Source organism: Canis lupus, chromosome X (genome assembly GCF_048164855.1).
Source record: "Canis lupus baileyi chromosome X, mCanLup2.hap1, whole genome shotgun sequence".
Classification (NCBI taxonomy): Eukaryota; Metazoa; Chordata; class Mammalia; order Carnivora; family Canidae; genus Canis; species Canis lupus.
Genome location: NC_132876.1, coordinates 7,246,448 through 7,272,462, shown reverse-complemented (window position 1 = coordinate 7,272,462; position 26,015 = coordinate 7,246,448). Strand labels below are relative to the sequence as shown.

The 26,015-nt window shown below is 36.6% G+C and overlaps 1 protein-coding gene across 1 annotated transcript in view; it reads left to right on the top strand.

The window, feature by feature from the left end:
• Positions 1-26,015, top strand: part of FMR1NB (FMR1 neighbor) — a 33,557-nt gene that overhangs the window by 3,430 nt on the left and 4,112 nt on the right. Inside the window, exons 2-4 of the mRNA XM_072815856.1 lie at positions 9,215-9,334; positions 12,979-13,119; positions 15,186-15,282. Of these exons, the coding sequence (XP_072671957.1) occupies positions 9,215-9,334; positions 12,979-13,119; positions 15,186-15,282 (358 nt within the window). The remainder of the gene's footprint in view (positions 1-9,214; positions 9,335-12,978; positions 13,120-15,185; positions 15,283-26,015) is intronic.

The window sequence follows — 26,015 nt, the reverse complement described above, 5'->3', positions numbered from 1 at the left end:
ATAATACTGAACTTTCACCTCCTTTCTTAAAGAAGTGCTCTTCTGTGCTTACAGAGGCCTTCTCTCTGTCACCTCCCTTCACAGATGTATTCCCTCCCTCATCATTGCTCAAAAGTTCTTAACTTTTAGTCAAGGTCCTTTCACTTTTCACCTCCCCACAATGACTTTCCTTTGCTCACCTTATCGGCATCCTCTTCCCTCACTCAAAAGCCTTTCTTCTTTATCTCACAAAGCCCTGAACTCCCTTCACTCCATCTTCCTTTGAAAATGCCTTCATTCACCTCACGCTGTCTTCTCTCTAACTTACTTTCACAAAGCCCTTCCTTGCCTCAGTCAAAATCCTTGTCTTAGCTCCTTATTTACCCTTCTCCAGGCCTTCTTCACTCACTGTCCTCTTAGATGCCTCTTTCAGCCCTCCAAAGGCCCTCCTTCCCACTCACAGCTTTCCCCTCCTTCACCACTCAAAGGCACACTCTTCTTCCCCATAGTCGACTTTTCCTCCTTCTACTCAGTGGTCTTGCTGCCTCACTTTCCTCAGTCTTCCCAACTTTCTTCTCCAAATATGTCTTGCCCCCTCACTCAAGTACTTTTCTTTTCCCCACAGCCTTCACTTTTTAGCTCCAAGTTGGCCTTTTTAGAAGCACCTTCTCTACCTTACCTCCCATGGCCCACCCTCCCTTCCAACTCCCTCTCAATGGTATCCTATCTCCTCATCTGTATAAAGGCCTTGGCTTTCCCATAGTCTTTCTCCCTCCCTCAAACTCTAGCCTCAAGCTCAGCCCTTCCACCATCCACCTCTAATCTCAATGACTTCTCTTTCCCTGCCTGCTCCAGGGCCTTCTATGCCCTCAACCAAGGTTCTCCCACAGCCAAAGAAGGGGGCAAAACGTGGGGAGATGCATTGTGAGTAAATGGAATATAGACCTGTATATACTATGTCGTAACTTTGTGGGATTATGACTTTTGGTGAGGGATGAAATTTAAAACTGAATAAAGTACATGCTATGCATTCTTTTCCAGCTATTTTATATAAGCTGGGAAAATAGGATTTTTGTTCTTTCACAAATATCTCAAGATACTTTTAAAATGATTGCTTGCAAATCATATTACTTCAAATTATTCGTATTTATTTTTCTTACTATTCATCTAAAATACCAGAGTATTTCTGAATTACTTTTACTGTATTTGTAAATGTTAGTTACAAATACATTTGAAAGCCTTACAAACTGAGAGCTTTTTCATTCTTTGAAAAAGTAAGTTAAAAACAAAACTATAAATTGTACATCATTTTTTCTTAGTCCATGATTTCTTCATTTTCTATTTCTATTTTGGGTAGAACTCTTTACAAAAAAAGAATACTGTTATTCAGTGTGATTTCTTTATTTCCATGGGGACTTTTTCCAATATAGGCTTAACATGTTTTCTCCTAAAATAATCCATGATTCATTCTTTATATTGTCAGATTTCCCAGATTCCCAGGAGGTGATATGACACTGGATGGATTAAGTACCATTTTGCATTTTAAATGGTTTAACTTAATTAATTTAAATGCACTGTGTTATGGGTTAAATTGTATCCCTTCCACAGAAAAAGTTGGAATTTTAAACCAAAGGACCTCAGAATGTGACCTATTTGGAGTAAAGGTCTTTATAGAAGTAATTAAGTTAAAATGAAGTGAACCCTAATTCAGTATGATTGGTCTCCTTATAAAAAGGGGAAATTGGGACACAGAATTAGACATTCATAAAGGAAAGACAAAATTAATAGAACAGGGAGAAGACAGCTGTCTACAAGCCAAGGAAGGAGGCTTTTTTTTCTCAGCCCTCAGAAGGAACCAATCCTGTTGACATCTTGATTTTGGACTTCTAGCCTCCAGAACTGTGAGACAATAAGTTTCTGTTGTTTAAGTCACCCAATTTATGGTGCTTTGTTTCAATAACCCTAGGAAACTAATACACACTGAAGATTTAAATAATTTGGCCATGGCCTGGAGTATTATGGTGAAAGCAAGGCACGTGGTCTTAGAGCTAAATTCCCCTTCTGCTTACTAGACAGACCCTTCTGAGTTCTCTTTTTTTTTTTCTCTGAGTTCTCTTAGATTTAATGCCACTAATAGAATTTGAGGTTGAGGGACTTGAGGTAGATCTGGGATATCTCTAGTTTTGTATTTTCATTTGGGCTCCCAAGACACTTTGCTTTTCAGGTTCTGTTTATGTAGAAGATATGTAGACTAGTGGCATACAGAATGAGGAGACTAGCCGATTGAGGACTGGGAGTTTGATCCCACCTATTCCACCGATTCTCTGTAACCTATTGAATCAGTCCTCATTGCACATTTTTTCAGGGAGATTTAAAAAATAAAATAAGAAATAAAGATTGAATAATAGGTAATATTTTCGGAATGCTTTAAAAGCTCTATGGACAAAACCATGAGACTAGTTTCTCTATTATTATATTAGAATACTTCACTTATCTCCTATCCTTGGGAAATGAATGAGACGGTGCATATGGTCTGGCTACCTGCTGTGTACCTCATTAAGTATCAAGCTTGCTCTTGCCTTAACCATTTGTGTGTGTGGTATGGTTAGAGAAGCTCTGAATTAGGAGTTAGGAGACCCAAGTTATTTCGATTCTGCCACTGACTTGCTGTGTGACCTTTGATGAGTCACTTTACCTCTTTAGGTTGCAGTTACCTTGTCTAAAAATTGAGATTTCACTAGATGAGTGTTTCTCCTGACTCAGTCATTTGTATAACACCTGCCTGGCTCTTGGTTATCTTACTGTTACCAGTTTTTCATATTTTGTTAAACTGCCTATTTTTTTACATAAATATATTTATTTATTTATTTACTTATTTATTTATTTTTATAAATATATTTATTTTAAAAGAAAACTGTAGCACAATTGTAGATGGAAAACTGATCATATTTGCTATCAAGAGAATTATTTCTAAAAATAAATATCCTGAAAACAAAGTAATGTTATTACATTTACAATTCTAAGCAATAAAAATAAACAGTGAAAGACATATGACAAAATATTTACTCATTCTACATTGTACTTCATTTAATCCTTACAATCCTTCAAAATAAATATTATCCCCATTTTGCAGATGAATAAAGTGAGGCAAAGAGAAGTTTACTGCCCGACTAGTCTGTGGCAGAGCCAGAATGCAAATTCAGGTCTATTTGAGGCCAAAGCCCAGAAAGACTGCAGCATAGATAGACCCTCAACTTATGAAAGCCCCAGCAGAATCTTCTCCAACGTGATAACATGAGCCACTGTTCCCATTCTGTCCTCACTCTTTAATTCAGTTCCTCGAATCTGAGAGACCTCCCTGCAGAGTAGGGCTGACAGCATAATTCATATAAAGAAAATGCAGGGTGCCTTGTTCAAAATTTATTATACATTTCAAGATGATAACAGAATCATGAGTAGGGTCCTTCTAAGAGCCAGACTCTGTAGACTGTGCAGGTCTTATACCCGTGGAGCCTGCAGCTTTGAGTCTGTTTTTTTTTTTTTTTCTGAAATGTAGTTAGATTTTCAGTCTTTTTTTATAACAGAGAAATTAAAAAATAAAATTCTTTGTGATGGGGAAACATAATTGGTCCTTTACCATTTCTTGCTGCCATTTAAGGAAGCTGGCTCCTAATCTTTTGTTTGCTGAGCATGTTAATGAGTGTACAGATGCAAATTAGAGGTAGAGAGGATGGAATTATTCTGCCTATGAAAAGCAGTGCAGGAGGGGAAAGAGTCTGGAGTCTACCAGAGTGAAGAGGAAGATCTGAGAAGACTTGGGTGAGGGCTGATGGGAGATTTTGGAGAGAGGAAAGTACAGTTGAATTGCTCCCAGGGATGAAAGAACAGAGATGTTAAGGAGAGTTTTATAAAGGTTTGCCATATGGTGAGTTATGTCAACCTTGTTGGGTGTCATGGTAGTTTTGATAATGCTAGATTGATTGATCTATCTACCCACACACACACGTATATATATATAAGTGAAAAAGAGGAAGAGAGAAACAATCATATATTTCTTTCTATGCTTTTAAAGTAAATACATAAATAGCAAAAAATAAATACATACATAGATATTCAACTGTGTTCCTCCTAAAATTAACTCATGTAATACTTTTGGTACTCATGCCACACTTTGGGAAGTACTGCTCAAGATAATTTGTAAATAATTATCTTTAAATATAGGGAAGAAAGAAACCAGTGGTAGAGTGCAGGTTAAAACATGCTGGAGAATTTTGTTTCAGGCTGTCACCAATGGTGCCTATCTGAGTAAAATGTTTAATTGCCTCCTCTATTTCAAATGTCCATTGAAATGACCAAAAGATCTATAATGATTGAAAACCAAAAGAACGAAGAAGGGTGCCATATGCCATCAATATGCCAGAATTTTGGAGGGTTTTCTGAAAGATAGACAGGAGGCCAGGCCAGACACTACTAAGGAAAGTTGCAGCAACCTGTGTTTGACCTCAGGCTTAGGCCAAGCCTATCTGGTAGGGCCTGGAGACTAGGGTACTTTGAGTTGGGGATCAATCTCTGTCCTAGAGGGATACCAGAAAGTACAACCTCCTATAGAAATTAACCTAGAGTGGAAACTTAAGCCACGTTGTGCTATACTGCCAGCCAATGCTTCCTTCATATGATGCACCAACAAGGACAGTCAGTTGGGGAAGAGGAGGAGCACCAAGTGAACAAATGGCAGTTTCTGGTCCTGTCAAAGCCACTTATAATTGATTTCTTTTCTGTATGGTGTACAACAGTGAGCCCTCTACTCTATTGAAGTGTGCCTGGCAATATTAATCTCATTTTTTTGTACCCAGTGCTGGAAGCACTCTTCTAAGCCCTTGGTGTGCCCAGCTGCTTCTAATCCTTTTTTGAAACTTAAATATCATCTCAGGCCATCCTCTAGTTAAAGTAGGTCCCTTACCTTATACTGTATTGGTATCCCCTTTCTTCACAGAGCTCATTACAATTGGTAATTATTTAACTTCTTAGTTTACTTATTTTTTGTCTGTTTGCTCCACAATACTGTAAGCCCCAGGAAGGCAGGGTTCTTATTTGATTTGTTGTATTCCCAGAACCTAGAATATAGTAGTCATTAAATACATATATGAGTAGGAGTTAGGAAAAACAAATAGAACAAAATGGGTTATTTTAAATATTGTCAAGATGTGTAATATACAGTGAAGATAAAACTTTAATGAATGAATGTTTATGCATAATGTTAAAATAAAACAAATGGTCTTAGAAATTCAAGTAGAAATGGACAAAAACCACAGTCACGGTGGGAGACTCTAATACATATCTGTTAGTCCTTGACAGAAAAAATAAAGATATTGAGCATTTGAATAACACCCTGTAGCTTGATTTAGCATGTATAATAAAGTTCATATTCATGTAATACATTTCATATCATAAGAAAGTACTCTACAGGTTGAAAATACACACTCAAGTGTATGTGTATGGAAATTGGTCTCATTAAAATGAGAAGGGTTATTTTCATTGATATAAAGGAGATTTAAAAATTATAAGTGGATATTATTATGATTCCATTGTAATAATTATTTTGTAAGTGGCTGATTTCCTAGGAAAACATGAAGAAGTGAAATGCTGTTCAGGAACTATTCTCTCTACAAAATACAGTCAGACTATTTATGGATGACTTTTCCCAAACCTTTAATGGATCATGTATTTCTTGTTCTGTTTAAATTGTTTCAGTATAGAAAAAAAGGATGGGAAGCTTCCCAGATTATTTTATGAAGCAAATATAAACCCCACACCAAAACATACAGAGAGATAGCACAAAAGGAATTGCAGGCACACTTAGAAATGTTGATCCACAAATCCTACGTACAGTGTTAGCACTATGGGCTTTATTTCAAGAATGTAAGAATATTTTAATATTGGGAAATATATTAATATTCAACAGTTAATAGGCAGAGGGAAGTATGATTGTGGCAGTAAATATTAAGAGCATTTGATAAAATCCCAGTTCCATTCTTGATTTAAAAGTAACACAAAATAACAACAGAAACTCTGTAGTAAATCAGGACTAGAGGAATGCATCCTTAGTTTAATAAAAAATGTCTGCCCTAAGCCAGAAGTCAAAGTTATACTTAATGCTGAAACACTGGTGCATTCCCATTAAAGTCAGGATTGACTGTAGCATGCCCATTATCATAGCTGTTTTTCACCATAGTTTCAGAAGTTCTAGCAATACAGTGAGACAAAAAAGAAATGAACTGTTAGTATTGGAAAGAAAGGAGACAACACCATCTATATTTAGTGATTATATGATTGTATAGATCTGGAATGAAAGTGAAGAACAGTGGAGAGCTAATGAGTCAAATAAGGTAGTAAATCAGAATATACATGAACCAGGGCCACCTGGGTAGCTCAGTGGTTGAGTGTCTGCCTTTGGCTCAGGTCATGATCCTGGGGTCCTGGGATGGAAGCCTGCTTCTCTCTCTGCCTTGCTCTCTGTGTCTCTCAAGAATAAATAAAAATTTAAAAATATATATACATACACCAAAATCAATAGCTTTCTTACATACCAATAGTAAATCAGTAAGAAAATGTGACAATACAGATCATATTTGCATAGCAAAGTATATATGATATAAGGGAGTAAACATAGTAAGAAAGGTATGGGACCTATATGAATGTAACTATAAACCTTACTCAGAGAGAAAAAAGAGTTGAATGAGTGGAGAAAGCAAACTTATTATTGGGTGAGAAGATTTTGTACAGTTATCACTTCTCTCCAAATGAGTTGACATATAACTGAATTTATGCTTAGCACATGAGACACATAATAAATACTTTTTAATGAATATTAAGTAAGTGAACATAATTACAATAAAAATATTGCTAGATTTTTTGACTTGACAAAATGATTCTAAGCTTCATCTAAAAATGTTCTTCAGAGTTAAGAATAAAAGTTTGATAATGAAGACTAATGAAAGGATTGCCAGGTCAGTTATTAAAACATATAACAGTGTAAGATAAATTATAACATTTATTGGTGGTATTGGTGCGTGAACAGATAGATTCATGGAACAGAGTAGAAAGTCAAGAATCAGATTTATAATTGTTTAATGACTTAGAATATGATGGTGAGATCATAATTAGGAAAGGGTGGGTGTAATGTATTTGGACAACTGAAAAAAAAAAGCATCCCTACTTCAAAATATATTCCAAGTGGATGAATGACTTAAATTTCCAAAGTGAAGCTATAAAAGTGTTAGAAGGAAATATTGGAATTTATAATGTCTTTCTAAACATGACCCAAAAGGCAGAAATAGTAACAGAAGAGATTGATATATTTGATTACATAAAACACCTAAAATTTTGAACTTCCCAAAACATCATAAAAAATATAAAGGTAGCTGACTACCTTGAAAAATATTTGTAACACATGTGGTAGACTAAAGCTTAAGTTCTCTATTATACAACAAATGTATGAAAGATATAAGCTCCCTGATGACTAAAGGTGCAAAGTAAAACAAAAGAAATACCATTATTTTGGCTATCAAGCTGGCAAACAACAACAAAAAAGTCTGGGGTGCAAAGTAACTTGTATTTGCCTGCACTACTGGTAGAAGTGTACCTTTGAGCAGCCTTGCTAGAGGGTAGTGTGACCAAAATCAAGAGCCATCCCTTAATTATTTATCTTAAGGAATTTTTCATAGCTATTTGCAAATACAGAGTTCCAGTAGTAATCATTACAATGTTGTTTATTTCTTCTTTTTTTATTGAGGTATAATTGATATATAACATTGTTAGTTTCAGGTATACAACATAATGATTAGATATTTGTATATATTTCAAAAAGATCACAATAACTCTAGTTAACATCTGTCATACATAGTTACAGAATTTTTTTTCTTGTGATGAAAACTTTTTTAAAAAAGATTTTATTTATTTATTCATGAGAAGCAGAGAGAGAGGCAGAGGCACAGGCAGAGGGAGCAGCAGGCTCCATGCAGGGAGCCCGATGTGGGACTCAATCCTGGGACTCCAAGATCGCGCCCTGAGCTGAAGGTGGCGCTAAACCGCTGAGCTACCCAGGCTGCCCTGATGAAAACTTTTAAGATCTACTCACTTAGCAACTTTAAATATGCAATATGGTGTTCTTAACTATATTCACCATAGTATACATTACATCCCCAGGACTTATTTATTTTGTAGCTAGAAGTTTGTATGTTTTGATGTTTTTAACCCATTTCACCTACCTCCACCGCCTCCCTCTGGCAACCACCAGTCTCTTCTATGAGTTGTCGTCGTTGTTTTGTATCTATGAGTTCTATGCAGTGTTTTTCATAATATCAGCATCTTGTGAATAACTGAAATGTCTTTCTATGTGGGAATGGTTAACTCAGTTGTATTAGAGCCATATAATGGAATACTGTGGGATTTTTAAAAAAGATTTTATTTATTTATTCATGAGAGACAGAGGGGCAGACACATAGCAGAGGGAGAAGGAGGCTCCTTGCGAGGAGCTTGATGTGGGACTCAATCCCAGGACCCCGGGATCATGACCTGAGTCAAAAGCAGATGCTCAACTGTTGAGCCACCCAGGTGCCCTAAGTACTGTGAAATTATTAAGGATAGTGTTGAAAAATATTGAATGATATAGACAAATCCATGCTACAGAGACAAAAATGGATATACTTTCCTCTGATATAAAAGGAAATGATGCAAATAAAACTAAAAGCAGTTTGTTGGAAATATTAAGGAAGAAGGATAAGGAGAGTTTTACAATGTCTAAGGCCTTGATTTTTGTCTGTAAATAAAGATACCATCAATATATGCCAAGAGTTTCTGTGATGGAATCTAATTTAGTTCGGATACATACTGTTTCCAAGTAGTTAATTGATTGGGCCTCAGTGTTAATGCTGTTTGTGAGGGGCAAGTTCAGTATTATAATTCAGTTTACAGCACGAGATGTGTTAGCCTATGGCTTATGCATTTTAAAATTATTTTTTTAATCACAAAGTTTTAAAAAATTAATAGTTTTACAGTTTCACAACAGAATCACATTCTGATTATTAATAGTACCTAAGCTATTATGAGATTTAAGTATAATATCTGTTAGCTCTTAGACTTTTCATAATTAAGCAAAGGGTAATTACTATTAAAAGGTCATAGAAAGTGATCAATGCTTTGTATGTTGGGATTAATAATTTCACTTTTTCTTAAGGGTTCTTGAGTTTTGTGTCTCCAAGTGAATATATTCTGTGGAGCAATGAAGATGCTGATGGACAGTCTCTGGAAAAAAATTCTGCATGGGAAACTCTGTTGAATTTTTTCCTTCCAACAAGTAAGTTCTTTGATTTTTTTTTTCCTCTCAATGTCCTCGTTTTGAAATGAGTAGTTAAATGTTTAGGAGGCAGTGTGGTCCATTGGCACGGGGGTGAGACAGACCTGAGTTTCAAAAGATTTTATTTATTTATTCATGAGAGCCACAGAAAGAGAGGCAGAGATATATAGGCAGAGGGAGAAGCAGGGTCCATGCAGGGAGCCTGATGCGGAACTCAATCCCAGGACCCTGGGATCAGGCCCTGAGCTGAAGGCAGACATGCTCAACCACTGAGCCACCCAGGCATCCCCAGACCTGAGTTTTAATCCTAACTCTGCCCTTTGCCTTAGGCAGGATAACATCTCTGAACTTCAGTGTCCTCATCTTTAAAATGAAAATATTTACCACAAAGAATTGTGAGGATGACTTAAGACAATCCATAAATGTTTGTTATTCTTTATAGAAATACTCTTCCTTCACAAATATCTAAACCTTTCACAATTTACCTTAGTGGCATTGTTTGAAATTTAGTCACTCACCCAGTACTGTGAAATCAATGTCTTCTTTAGCATTAACCAGAGAATTTTGTGGCTCTAATATTACGGAATATACCAGATGTTTTGCCATCTGTTTTAATGATAAAAAGTTCAGGTTTCAAGTCACATCATCTTTTTGTGATTCTGGATATAATGTTTTTATCAAGCACATGATGACCCCTGAGAATTATTAACCACAAATAAACATGTTTCATTTTCTACAGCATGTGGTGCCCTTTCAAGGAGAAGCTTCAAATAAATTGACATGTGAATTACAAAGATGAAACTTTTATTAAAAATCATTAAAATTTATTCTAACAAAATTTGATGTACATATATAAGCACAGAATTATATTCACTGTTTAGTTTCAGACTCTACCACTTAATTCTTCTATGATCTTGCATAAATCTCTTCATATTTCTCTATACTCGTTTCGTCAAGTACAAAACAGGCATAATACCCACTCTAAATGAGAATAGCAAAACAAATGAGGCCCTTAAATAAATTTTAAAAACTGCCACGGTCAAGTTGAGTGAAGAAAGAGAAATTTGAAGGGTTTCCTGGCTGACTCAGTTGGTAGAACATGTGACTCTTGATTTTGGAGTTGTAAATTTGAGCCTCATGTTAGACGATAGAATTTACTGTAAAAAAAAAATAGAGGTGCTAGGTGGCTCAGTGGGGTAAGTGTCTGCCTCTTGATTTCAGCTCAGGTCAAGATCTCAGGGTCTTGAGATCAAGCCTCTTGTGGGGCTCCACACTCAGCAAGGAGTCTGCTTCTCTCCCTCCCCCCCACCCCTGCTCATGCACACACTCTCTCTCTCTAAAACAAATAAATGTTTTTGAAAAATAATAAAATCTTTTAAAAACAAGAAATTTGAGGGGGTAGTATGTTGTGAAACTAAAAAAAATGGTTTAGTGATTGCCAAAATTGGTCATAAATGACAACAAATGATGATTTAAGCTTTAGAGCTTATGAAGATAACAAACTGTTCCATAATTGTCTCTGATAACATTATATAAACACTGCAGCCGCCTTTAAAAATAGTCTAAATAAGAATATCTGCATTTCCAAAATATTCCTTCATCCTGCTGCAGTAAGTTGAGTCAAAATCAATTGTATGAGATGCCCAACAAAATCAGACTGTTCCATTTTAAGAGAAACATTGGACCCAGGTTGATTCAAATCTTTCAGAAACAGTGATTAAATATTTATAAAATGTACATGCTATCTCTTTGAAAAGAATAGCTATAAGTTCATAAAATGTGAAGTATTTTTAACCAATTTTTTCCTCCCCTGTATAATTGAAAAGGAACATTCTTCCCACTTAAAGCACGTGCACACACACACACACACACACACACACACACAAGCCTGCCGTTTTGTCATCAGGCTGTTCATGAAAGATTTATCTCTTGTGCATTAAAGTGATAACCTTGAGACAGACTGGCAGGGAATCTTGAGAGGTTACACAATCCTCCTCTCTTTGGACAAAATTATATACTTAAACCTGATACAAAGTATTCTACCCTTTTTATTCTTCAGAATGCAGGTGTCTCAGTAATTTAAGTCTGAAAGTTAATTTTGGTATCTGGCATAAAGTCCAACAGAAGCTCAGCATTAGGTGAGATCTTAGAGATCACTCAGTCCAGTCTCTTCTGTGATTTAAAATCTCTTCTATGATTTCCATTCCTGGAAAGTGGTCTTTGAGCAATGCCAATAGTGAAGAATTCAACACGCAGTAAAGTAAGTCCATACCGTTTCTGACTAGGCCTGACTATAGTCACCCTTTTCTGAGTGTGTGGTGCCTAGAACTGAAAATGGTATTCCAGATGAGTATCCAACTTGGGGAGGAAAGTCACTGTGGGCCTGGCAGAATTGAAGAATAGATTGCCCAAGTGTATATAACAACAAAGTAGACCAAAGTGTCACATGTCTAAAATGTTTGGGAAATGAATATCCAGGCCAACTGGTAATGCATTAAATTTGTGGCCTTGCACAGGTTACTTTGATCTTCATTTCTTTATTTCTAGAATGGGGATTGTACGACTTAGAGAGTTTTTTTGTGAAAATTAGAAATAATACGTGTAAAGTGAGGAACCTGGACCAAATATGTACCTAGTGAATAGTAGCTATTATTTTACCTTAGTTTCAGGAATTGCCAATCTTTAAAAAAGAGGATATAATAAAATATACCAAGAGAGAAAAATGTGCCTGTAACCATGATACTGTTCTTTGCTGATGTTAAAATTCTTTGGGGTGATCATAAAACATCAGTTATTAACTTTTCTAAGTCTGTAGTTGTTGATGGTATTGGAGATTGAATTAAATCTATGCTGGCTTTAAGCCATAATGTGGAAGTTTTCTTTTTGAATAAAAATTTGGTATCTTTTTGGTTGTCATTTGTTTCTCTTATAAAGCAGGATTTTTTTTAAGCAACAGCTATTTGAGCTTGCAAGTCTCTATGAGCTTGCAAGTCTTATAGATTCAGATATATATGAATTTATTACAGTTGCATGAACTTTGGTATTCATGCCATAAGTTTTTGCCTACTGAAAATTAGATAGTCATAACTTAAGGCCAAAAGGGAGAGACTTAAAAAATACTATAGTGCCAATATGGTAAGTGTTCACAGGAAGTAGATCAATAACCGATAGTATCCACTTAACCTTACACTCTAGCAGTAACCTGTGAATTTTACTTACATTCCTTTTCGTTGACATATTCAGTGAGTTTCTGTAGCTTAGTAAAATTGAGTGAGAGGATATATATGATATTTTAACAAGGTGTTAGTTTTAAGGACGTTTGGTATTGTTATTTAGCTCCTTCTGTGTTAGATTTGTATCACTACTACTCAGCTTATGATCCATAGTCCTTTTAAAACTACCTTGCCAATGACCTCTTAACAATTTATATTTTCTGCAGTTCATCTAGAATTGAAAGTGTGATGTTAAATAACTTTGTGGTAGTTTTTAGCTTAACTCTTATTTTTTCAGCATTCATCACTATTTGTATATATCATCTAGTCTGTACCAGTTTGATTGTTTATCTGTTTTGCAGTCATTATTTAATTAAGGAAAGTGTTTATTAACCATACTGAATTCTTTTTCTTGGATTTTGTTTCTAAAAGCTTGCATTCCAAAGGAGAATGAGGTGCTGAAGGCTTGCAATGAGCAGCGAGATTATAACAAGAGTGAATGTTTGGAATACAAATGCTGTTATTCATCCTCCGAGACTAGTAACTTCAGCTGCTTCGTCCCATTAAAGGATAGTAAGTTCATCCTCTTACGTTTATTATATTTCTATTTTTAAAAATCAAATAAATAGGTCACAATGGCATAAATTTAAATTTGGATCTCCCAGGGACTCCTGGGTGGCTCAGTGGTTGAGTGTTTGACTCAGGTCGTGATCCTGGGGTCCCAGGATCAAGACCTATATCAGGCTCCCAGCAGAGAGCCTGCTTCCCCCTCTGCCTATGTCTCTACCTCTCTCTCTCTCTGTGCCTCTCATGAATAAATAAGTAAAATCTTTTAAAAAAATATTTTTGGATCTCCCAGCTTAACACTTAAAAGTGTGCTCCCAGCCCTAGAGCAAAACTGTCTGTAAAAGTCCAGAGGTGGTCAGGCCTCTATCCATGAATAGTTTCTGCTTAGTCCTTAGATGTGACTTTGGCAGTTCAAAATTAGTTTCATCTTTTGCTTTAGTCACTCTCTTTCTTATTCCAAAGATTCCAGACTCGAGATGTAACCCTCAGTGTCTGGAGAAGATACCAGTCAGGCATGCCTTAACTTATTTTTCTCTTCTTACCTTTTCTTCCTACTTGAGGAGAATTCTTCCCATTTTTTAAAAAAGTTTTTTTTAAGATTTTATTTTTTTATTCATTCATGAGACACACACACAGACACACACAGAGAGAGAGAGAGAGACAGAGACACAGGCAGAGGGAGAAGCAGGCTCCATGCAGGAAGCCTGACGTGGGAGGGAGAGAGAGAGAGAGAGGGAGAGGCAGAGACACAGGCGGAGGGAGAAGCAGGCTCCATGCAGGAAGCCTGACGTGGGACTCGATCCCAGGTCCCCAGGATCAGGCCCTGGGCTGAAGGCGGCGCTAAACCGCTGAGCTACCTGGGCTGCCCAAATTCTTCCCATTTATCTTGTCTTCAACCTCTCAATATGTAACAGTAGACTCGAATGTTCCTTGTTAAGGTTTGTTTATTAGCTTCTCTTTGTTCTATTGGTTTTGAATCAGGTTCTTAAGATTTTTTTTCTCTACAAAGTTTTAAGAACTAGGCCATCTGTTTTTGTGCCTGCATTTGGATAGTGGGGACGTATTACCAATTGGTCCCATCATGGACATATTAGATATGATTAAACACCAACAAATTCTATAAAAAGGATGCATACAGAACAGTGTTTTAGGTTAATGTAGTCCTTATTCAAATTATAGCTCTTTATTGAACATCTAGCAATAATAATGGAAACTGAAATCCAATCATGAATATAGTATTATAATTTCAACACTGTCACATGGTGTTTATAATTCATTCATCAGTTTAGCCTTTATATTATATGTGAAGAGACATTTGGTCTTTGTAGAGGAAAAAATTAAAGTGTGATTATAATTCCCCAATCATATAAAATGCATTTCCAAATGAATATGAGAATAAAATATGCTTGAGGCACCTAGGTGGCTCAGTTGGTTGAACATCCACCTCTGGGTTTCGCCTCAGGTCATGACCTCAGGGTCATGAGATCAAGCCCCATAGTGGGCTCTGCAGTCAGCATGGAGTCTGCTTGTCCCTCTCCTGCTCCCCTTGCCACTAAAATAAATTAATTAAAATCTTAAACAAACAAAAATGTTAAAAAGAATAAAATATGCATATTCACCTGCGGATTCTTGATTTCTGATTTAATGTTTTGTAATTTGGAAGTAAACATTTAAGAAGCCATTCCTTTAACAAGTTAACTATTCATAGATTAATTCACTCTTTGAGTGCTCGAGGATGTATAACATACGGCCAAGGAAAAAAACACACTTAGGCCATAGGAAGAAATATATAGTATGAGTCATAATAGTCTCTTAACAAAAACAGTAGCATCATTTTGTTAAGGCTTCCTTTGGGAGGCGTGTATTTCAAGTGTAGTATTTAGTTGTATTTCAAGAACATTTCATAAACTCTTACTACTGATAGAGTAGCAAAAATATTTACCTGTCATATAAGACTACCTCCTTATTTTGCTTTATTCACTGATAGTTTTTTATAAGGACTTTATGAAAGAGCTCAGATTTGCTTCTCTTGCTTAAGTCATAAAAGTAACAGGATATAATTAAACCAACAGAGCCCACACAGATGTTCCGGATGTTTGGGTTTGGTATGATCAGCATGATCATGCTGGGATGTCTGCCCATTTATTGCTGTACTCTTTGCCGGAGGAGGTAGGCAAACATAAACTTTTATTTGCTGATTGCTGAGTGTATTTGGATATTTCTGTGTAGACACATTTATTCATATGCACTAGAAACACAGGGATTATGTTTGGGTCCCTATTGTTTAAAAGAAGGTAGCTTAGGAAAAGCCTCAAATAGAATTACCATAATATTCTTAAATACATGTTATTTTATTTTTCCATAAATTTAGACATTCTCTTGCATAGTCTGTAATTCCCTCATCAAACAATTGGAAGGAAAAATACATCAGTGTACTGGGAGTGTGTGAGTGGAAGTGGTTATTAACTGCAAGTCAGAAGAGTTCCCAGAAGTGTCATCTCCATCTAGTAGACGGTCATCTACAATTGGGTCTTAAAAGCCTTGGTCTGTCTTCAAGCCAATTTGTATCAGATTTCTTCTTAGCATCTTATAAAAAATCCCGTGGCCTATTGGCATGGTGCTTCTAAGGTTTTTAAAAAATAGCTCCCTACATTCTGTAACAGTGGATATAGAGATAGAGAGCAGGACCAGGATTAGGGTGGGGTGAGTGAGGCAGTTGGAGCACAAAATTTAAGGAGGCACTCACTCTCAGGTTTGTGCAAGTGCAGGGTCGGCACTAGCATGACCCTGAGAGTAATTATTTCCCTCAATTCTCCAGTAAAGAAAAGGTACTGGGGCACATGGGTGGCTCAGCTGGTTGTCCCAACTCTTCACTTTGGCTCAGGTCGTGATCTCAGGGTCATGAGATGGAGCCCTAAGCCCCATCTGATGCTCTATGCTCCGTCAGGAATCCGCTTCTCTCCATTTGTCCCTCACTGCCCTCCACCCCACCCTTGCTCATGCATGCATATGTGCATTCTCTCTCTCTCTCTCTCTCTCTGTCTCTCTCTCTCTCAAATGAATGGATAAAACTTAAAAAGAAAAGAAAAGGTACCTGTTGAAGATTAAGTATCTTTTATGTTTTTATTTGAGTTAATGAGAAAGTGGTATTGGAGATACCAAAAATTGTTTAGATTTCACTGGAAGATTGACACTACACACAAGTTACCATTTTTCCATAAAGATCATTAAGTCTTTTTTCTTTTTTCCACCTTTTCCTGGAGTTTGGTGAATGTGTCATATTCATCACTGTATTTTCAGTCCATAGTAGGTTACCTCATATATTAAGGTGCTTATATATTTTTGTTGAATAAATGAATGGTTGAATGAATAAAGTATAGTAGATGGCATTGGCTAGCCTGGAAGTCAGTCTTACAATAACTTAAACTTTCTCATAATTTAAATCATTTTCTTAGACCATTTTATTGCAAAGGGATTGTCCTCTACTTACCCTTTCTTTCTTTCCTTTTTTTATAAAGAGTTTTATTTATTTATTTGACACAGAGATAGAGCCAGAGAGTATAGTCAGGGGGGGATAGCAGAGGGAGAAGAAGCAGCAGCCTCCATGCTAAGCAGGGAGCTCAACGTGGGGCTTGATCTCTGGACCCTGGAATTATGACCTGAGCCAAAGGTGGACACTTAAGCTACTAAGCCATTTTGAAGACACAGTGGAGTCACAGCCTTTCAACTCCTCCAGTTTGCTATCTGACAAGTCAGTTCTCTCACTTTTCACTTAGTTTCCTATATTGAATGTGTAATCCCTAGGCCTCTCTCATTTTCTTTCTACAGATGATTGAAAATAGAAGTAGAGTTTTTGACCCTTCCTCTGTAAAGTTTGATTTCAGATAAAAGATAACCCATGAATAAAAATTAAATAATATTTGCTAGAAAATAGTAGTTAGGATTATACCATGAGATTTACAGTGTCTTGTATAATAGGCCTGGTATAATAATTTTATTATGGCCCCTCTATTGTGTCTCTGTCCAGGAGTTTAATGGGAAAATTCAGGGACATTGGATTTTTCTTTAAAATGAAATTCAAAGAATTATTCCTTGATAAGAATGTATTTTCTTCTTTCTACATAGTATAAACTACTTGAGAGAGTTGAACAATGTGAATAGTATATTTATTGAACACTAAAAATTTTGGTTTACTATCATTTATTCATTTGTTTGTTTTTTAAATTTATTTTACAATTTTGGGTAAGAGTGGTATGTTTCTTCAGACATCCTGGGTTGTTTGTTGCAACCACAGAGTATGTGCTTATTAGCAGTTTTCTGCTTAGCTTAATATCCAGGAACAATGAATGTTTGAGCGTGGATGGGGCATTGTCAAGCTTTTCCTGGTAAGCTGATTTTAGAGGCAATGGGAAAAATTGTGTTAGATAAAGATCCTATCCTTGATGCCAAACAAGGAGCTTAAATGAAAACCAAAGCCTGCTAACCAGCACCCCCTGCCTTTTTGGCTTAAGATATCCCTTCAGAAGTATCTCCTTAACTCACTTGCTAGTCTTCATTTCAAACAATAAAGAGATAGATAAAATATTACAGTAGGTAAAATAAATAACCACATAAAAGGGAAATAGATGCAGCAGTAAAATCAATATGTAGTGGTTTTAAAGAGAAAAGAAAGTAGCCAAACACAGTTGTTTGTCTAAATCAGAAGGGCTAAAAGCCAAAAGCAGATCTGCAGTAACATGATCTGGGCCTATTTGTTGGAAGAACTCTTGAGGCATTGGAAGGTACTCTTAAGCTCCTCCTCTGGTTGGATCCTGTCCTATGCATTAAATATACATACCTTCAGATGTTGTACCTCTCCCATCTCGGCCTTTAGTTGGAAGCCAAAATAAGTGATGTTTTGACATTCCTCAACTCCTGAAATTTGGAGAGTAAGTTTTATTTACAGATTGCTTTAGGACCTAACAACTAGCAAGAGTTGGAGGGAGTAAAAACGAGAAGTAATATGAGCAGGTGGGAGAAATGAAAGCAGTTTAGGGGAAGAGGATAAGCACTTTCCAGAACCAACTGTATTTTATTCTTTTGGTGCCTAATTCGTGCTTTCCACAGTTGACATATTCAGTCACTGCTTGTGCTAGGGAAGGATACAGAAATGTCTAAGACATAGGCCCCTCTTTTAAGGAGCTTAAATCTACCTTAAAATAAGTCCCAAGCATGACATGTTAAATAACAATATAAGATGGAATATAATTAAGGACTAAAAGAGTAATGGCAGTACCTTGTCAAAGTTCTGAAGCAGTGGGGATCAAGATGAGTGGGAAAAGACAGAGTGGGCTCCATGGTAGAGGTGCTATTTGAGCTAAGTTTTGAAGGGAGGTCAAGATTTAGGTTGGAGGAGGCTCCCACAGAATTCGTTAAGTCCAGATGGAGCCTCCTCATTAAAAACCCCTTAACTGCTTGTCATTTGTAAGCAGTGGTGACTGAACTTTGCCCCTGGAGTAATCTATAATGGAATCTCTAGCTCACTTCTACTTAACTTGAGTTCAAGAGTGGTACAAACCAGGTACACTGAGAACTCAAGCCAGCTTGAGCTGGTTGCGCATCTGCAAAAGGGAGCAGAGAGCATTAGTGAAAAGCTTTCTAAGAATTTGCTACTAATAGCCTTATTAAACTTGCATATAAGATGAGTTTTGAAATTCATTACATCTTCAAGGTTATGTAAGATCTATTTTTATTCTCATTAATAGATATCAGAAGCCTCATTAGGTTTAAGTGTCACTGGCAGGCTTAAGACTTATATAGAGATGAAGGAAGGAAAAGATCAGGTGGATGAGGACAAAAGGAAGCAGAGGAGGGGGGCTCTAGTGGGAGAGAGGAGAAGAGGGTTGGCTGAATTGTTCCCATTACAGTAATAAAGTACCAATAATAGAAGTCTCAAGTGCCAAATTCATTTTCTAATTTTTATCTGTTTTTAGATAAAGTTTAATCTCTATGCATAGGCTAGTTAAACATCTGTGTATTATATAGTCATATGATGCTTGAGTATGTACATAGCTTTGGTAAGGTGGAAAATTCAAACAATACCATGCCTATTAAACTCAGATGGAGTGCATTTTCTTGTTTTTTTTTTCTTCCTATCAGATTGAATTTGCAACTTTGAATTAAGAAAAAATTCAGAACTCAGTCTGCAAATGACAAAACTATGTTTTCTTTCAACTAATAAAAAGCCCTGTTTTTTTTTAAGATTGTAGATCATCTGATACACAGATGATGTAAATAGCACATCCCCCATACACTTTCAATATTGCTACTTGCCAGATGGCTGTTACTGAAAATTTCTACATTTAGACAAATCCTGCTGCGTGATTCTCTGTATTATAATGTGGTTTTCATTATGCAGATAGTCTTAATACCACTTAGTTTCTTAGAATAGGAGGTAAAGAATTGGGAATAAATGTGTCAAAAATTGCCTAAAAATCATCACCCATTGAATTTTAAAAATAGGCATTTACATTTTCAAATCCCCATGTTTGTGTGTTTCATTATACTGTACAATATAATTAGTAATGTTATTTTGAAAAGCTTTATGCAGTAATTAGCCAACTGCTGAAAGGTTTGAAGTTCTTAGGATTATATACATATGAATTCAGAGAAAGGAAATAAAGTCTATAAATTTTAAAAGTATGGCTAGTCTCTGAGAACTTTGATAAAATATGATCAGATGAGAATGTGAGCAAACTGGAGCCCTGCTCTAACATGAGTCACTATAGATTTGAAACTCACATAAAGCCTGTTCTTCTTGGACCATGTTCAAGGTAATTTAGTTACTGAAATAATAAGAGAATCTCATTATATGGGGATTATATGTCTGAGGTGTTCCCATTGCAAGGACTCCAAGGGCAACATTTTAGAGAATTCTGGAATAGTAGGTACTATTAAAAAGAACATTTTGTTGCCAAGTAACTAATAACCTCATTGCAAAATGCAGTGGCCTTTTCTCAGTTCCCATCCAACTTGACCTTTTTGTCGCACAGTACACTGCTGACTGCTTCCTTCTTGAAACTTTCCTTCCTTGGATTTCATTGTTCCCCTTACCATTCTGATCCATCTCAGTTTGCTTTTCTTTGTTTCCTCAACTGGGGTTGTTGAGTCAACTGCCTTTGACTCAGGTCCTAATCCCAGGTTCCTAGGATCAAGCCTGGTATTGGGCTCCCTGCTCAGCAGGGAGTTTGCTCCCCCACCCCCTACTCTCAAATAAATAAATAAATCTTTAAAAAAATGAATCCTGAAATCCTTACCTCTACCTCTTCCATATTTCCAATTGCCCTTGTGAATTATTTGTTCTGTTAGCATCTTAAATGCATCATGCAGAAAACTGAATTTATCTTTTTTTCTCTCAAATCATCTCTCCTTGATACCTGTCCATTTTTGTCAGTGATTTCTTTAGTCTCCCAGGCCAGAAACCTTGGAGTCATCTGTGACTATTTACTTTCCTTTATTTTCAATGTGTAATCTACTCTCTTAGTCCACTTGTCACTTTTTGGTTTCCTTTGGAATGAGTCTGAAATTTGCCTCTTCTCAAGTTTATTGTTACAACTTGGTCCATGTCTTGTATGCTGTCAACTTCTGTCCTTGGTAAGTGGTTTCAGGAAAGGAGCAAAAAGGAACCAAGGTGTATTAGTCTTCTAGGGCTGCCATAGCAAAATACCAGAGACAAGGGGACTTCAACAATAGACATTTAGTTTCTCACAGTTCTGCAAGCTAGAAGTCCATGATCATGATGCCAGCTGATTTGGTTTCTGGTGAGAGCTCTCTTCCTGCAGATGGACATCTTCTCACTGTGTACTCACATGGCCTTTCCTTAATGCATGGGAGAAGAGGGAGAAGAAGAAAGCAGATTTTCTAGTTCTTAGTTTAAAAAACTGAAAAATTGGGGCACCTGGGTGGCTCAGTCAGTTAAGCATCTGACTTTGGCTCAGATCATGACCTCAGGAAACTGGGTCCAGCTCCCTGCTCAGCAGGGAGTCTGCTTTTCCTTCACATTCTGCCCTGTCCCCCTGCTCAAGCTCTTTCTCTTTCTCTCTCAAATAAATAAAATATTTTAAAAATAAACAACTGAAAAGTTAGGTTTTTTTATAGTAGCATTCATTTTACTGATTGAGGCTCCACCCTTATTACCTCATTTAAACTTAATTATTTCCTTAGAGCCCCCAATCTGCAAATATAACTGCATTGGAAGCTAGGGCTTAAATATATGAGTTTCAGGGATATAATCATTCAGTCCCATAACACAAGGCTAGCTAGCATCTAAAGGCAAAGAAAGGATTGAGAACTGCAGAGGGCATTGGAATGAGGTATTTAATCCTTAGAGTTTATACAAGAGAGACTATAATAACTAGGATGGGACTACAAGTGAGATTTGGAAGATGGCTAGGAGTTGAGTACTGGGGAAGGTTCTTGGCACTTTAATAGGAATATATGGCTTAAGAAGGGGAGAGTTGGTTAGAATGCTTGCCATGTAAGTTTGGGCATATACCTGGATTCCTAATCTATGTTCCTTCCAATACATCCTATAATATCCTGCCAGATTAATCTTCCAAAGATAGTATTATTTCATTTCATTATATTTTTCAAGAACTTCTAATGTATCCAAGAATATCTGGATTCCAGATCTTGTGTTAGGTAATGTGAAGGACAAAAAGGTGATTCAGAGCATGCTCTGTTCTCAAGGGACACATAGTCTAATAAGGGATATATACAAATACCCAAGGTAAAAAGTCACACTCCATTAAAAAGGTACAGGTAAAAACAATTAGCTTATTCGACCTTTTCCAGTTTATGTAAAGTTTTCACATACTTTGTCTTATATGACCTTCAAAACAGAGATGCAGGAAGGTTTGGTCTCTTGCTCAAAGTTACATAATGATAGAGCAAGGATTACAAACTATATTCTGAGTTTCTTTTTCTACTATAGAAAATAGGAAGAAAAGAAATGTAGATAAAAATACAATGGCATCTTGTTGCTTCAAGTCCACTCAAAAGGCTGTGGCTTTCAAAGTTATCTATATTAGATTCATTTTGTAACTCCAATGACATTTCTTAGAACTCTCCATGTACCTTGTGTTCCGTCTAGGGAAGTATCTTTACTTTTCTTGGCATACCCCCGGCTTTATTCTTGCCTCTATTGTTTTGCCCATGTGGCTCCCAAATTTTGTGATTGTTCTTCATCCTCTTCACTAATTTGAATTCTCTCTTACCTTAATATTACAACTGCCCCGATTCGTCCATGAAGTGTTCTGCAACTGCTCCAGATCCCAATGTTTTCTCTTTTCTTGGAGCCTCTCTCTACATTTGTGTTTTTAGCCACATAGTATAACTCATAATTATCCTTTGTCTTATGTTACTAGTTTTCTTTCTCTGGCTGAATTGTAATTTCTGTGAGGACAAGTTGCCAAGCTTTGTACTTCTTTGAGTGTTGATCTGTGATTTCCCAAATGGGGTCCCTGCACTAGTATCATCATCATCTCCTGGGAGCACGTCAGAAATACATGTTCTCTAGCCCTACCCCAGACCTACTGAATCAGGGGCCTGAGGGTTAAAGCCCAACAATTTGTGTTTTAACAAGCCCAGCAAGTCATTTTCTCTTTTTTTAAAAATAAATTTATTTTTTTATTGGTGTTCAATTTGTCAACATATAGAATAACACCCAGTGCTCATCCTGTCAAGTGCCCCCCTCAGTGCCAGTCACCCAGTCATCCCCACCCCCCGCCCACCTCCCCTTCCACCACCCTTAGTTTGTTTCCTAGAGTTAGGAGTCTTTCATGTTCTGTCTCCCTTTCTGATATTTCCCACTTATTTTTTCTCCTTTCCCCTTTATTCCCTTTCACTATTTTTTATATTCCCCAAATGAGTGAGACCATATAATGTTTGTCCTTCTCTGATTGACTTATTTCACTCAGCATAATACCCTCCAGTTCCATCTACATCGAAGCAAATGCTGGGTATTTGTCGTTTCTAATGGCTGAGGAATATTCCATTGTATACATAAACCACATCGTTTTATCCATTCATCTTTCGATGGACACCGAGGCTCCTTTCACAGTTTGGCTATGGTGGACATTGCTGCTATAAACATCAGGGTGCAGGTGTCCCAGCGTTTCATTGCATCTGTATCTTAGGGGTAAATCCCCAGCAGTGCAATTGCTGGGTGATAGGGCAGATCTATTTTTAACTCTTTGAGGAACCTCCACACAGTTTTCCAGAGTGCACATTCCCACCAACAGTGCAGGAGGGTTCCCTTTTCTCCACATCCTCTCCGACATTTGTGGTTTCCTGCCTTGTTAATTTTCCCCATTCTCACTGGTGTGAGGTGGTATCTCATTGTGGTTTTGATTTGTATTTCCCTGATGGCAAGTGATGCGGAGCATTTTCTCATGTGCTTGTTGGCCATGTCTATGTCTTCCTTTGTGATATTTCTGTTCACATCTTTTGCCCATTTCATGATTGGATTGTTTCTTTGCTGTTGAGTTTAATAAGTTCTTTATAGATCTTGGAAACTAGCCCTTTATCTGATACGTCATTTGCAAATATCTCCCATTCTGTGGGTTGTCTTTTAGTTTTGTTGACTGTATCCTTTCCAGCAAGTCATTCTCATGTACACTCACATTTGAGAACCACAGGTCTCTAGAACATGTGGTAGGGAACTCAGTAAATAATGATTGAAATAATCTAGTCAGCCATTTTAGTGGATTTTCTATCTTTTCTATGTTGCAAATGATAAATTACATTGAAAAGTTTTTTATCTATAAGATTGATGTTATGTTCTTTAACTGTCTTAAAGAATTTATATTAATTACAGTTTTTTAAGAAATATGGAAAAATCAACCTACTAGACCAGTGTCTATGATGCTCTAGTCTGGAATATATAATATATATATATATATTATATATAAAATATATAATAATACAGATTCCCAGGATACACTCGAGAGATTCTGGTTTAGTAAGCCTGGGATTTGGACCTGAAATGTGTATTTTCTGAAGCACCCAAAATGAATCTGGTACCTAGCCATGTGGAACTACACTAGACTCTCTAGTTCAATCATTTATACATTATACATTATACATTCATTCTTTCTGCAAATATTTATCGAGTTCTTACTTTGGTCTGGGCACTTGCTAGGTATTACATTCTTCATCTGATCATCAACCTGGGCAGCCTCACTTTCAATGTTAGAAGCCACCTAGGCCCATAGCTTCAGGGTTCCCTGATTTACTAATTCTGAGGAATCTCTCTTGTATTCTGTATTGGCCACCCACTTTCATGCCCATATCCTGAATCTTGTAATTCATAAAAAATTAAACCTCTGAGTCTCTGAAATCTTAAACTTTCAAATCTGAAACTACTCTTTGACCATAGGTGCTTTATCCTCTAGGTTTTTTCTTTCTTTTAGTCTTGCTACGCCTGTTCTTATTGGGACCTCTAGGCTCTTTAACTCTGTTTTCCTCTATCTTTTGTCTTTTAATATTATATGGTTTTTCTATCCAGCCTCTGGATCCTGTTGTCTGATACGTAAATCCATTTTTTTCTAGCTCCTTTGTTTCATTGAAATTGAATCCACATCACTTGTCTGCTCCTAGATCTATAAGTTCCTGGGAATTCTTAGAGAAAAAAAAAAATCTCAAAACTGTATAGATCTGTATCACAAGAAATTACCAGTGAGCCAATTACTGTTTTCAACCCCACACTCTACTTGATGTTTACAAACAATATACTTCTTTGCCACTCTGGTCTTTTCATACAGTGTACCACCCACTGATTGAAATGCTTTTATACATCTTCCTATCTCTACCCTTCTTTATCTGGCTCACTCCATTCTGGATGCAGATCTCAGCTTAGACATGACCTCCTCTAGGAAGCTTACCCCAAACCTCTGGCCTAGACTGCTTCAGCCAGACTTCTTCCTATTTGTCTCCTACCAATCTCTGCTTACCTCTGTTTGATTATCTCAATGTATATAATTATCAGCTTATAAATATCTGTCTTCCCTTCTAAATCTTAAGCTTCTTGGGGGCAGGATCCATATATCGTTCATCTTCATGTCTCTAGTGTTTAGAATGGTGTTTATTTCATAAATGAGCAAATGTGTTAGTGAATGAATATGATATAAGTTGACCTATATATTTCTTTTTTTTTAAAGATTTTATTTATTTATTAATGAGAGACACACAGAGAGAGAGAGGCACAGGCAGAGGAAGAAGCAGGCTTCATGCAGGGAACCCGACTTGGGACTTGATCCCAGGTCTCCAGGATCACACCCCAGGCTGAAGGCGGCGCTAAACCGCTGAGCCACCAGGGCTGCCCCTGACCTATATATTTCAAGTGTGAATATGCTGGTCACAATATGACATTTTACATAAAAAGAAGAAAATAACCTCTAGGACTCTGGACAAATCATTTCACCCCTACTTTCTCCCTAATGAGAATGAGCATTCTCATTAGATAATGGATAGAATATCTAACATTGGATCTCAATAATAAATAAGTCTGAACCTAAGTCCTAGTTCTCTGCAATCTAAACTAGTGCAGTGCGTTTCAAAATAATAAGGCCATGTTGCATTTTCTTTGTCAATTAAGATGAAATGTATTCCATTAAATTAAAAATAAAATCTATGTATAAAGAAAACATTTTAATTACATGAAATAAAATATAGTGAAGTCACATTAGAAAAAAGCAAAAGTTCCCAATTTCTTATCTAAAATTCTGAAGTTCAAAAAGCTCTATAAACCTAAAGCTTTTTTCCTAACTCATTTGGTAGCAAAACCTGAGCTGACCTGACCTGAGACATTTTCTAGTCATTATTTAATCTTAGAGTGAATCTTTATATATTTTGTTGTAGAAAAT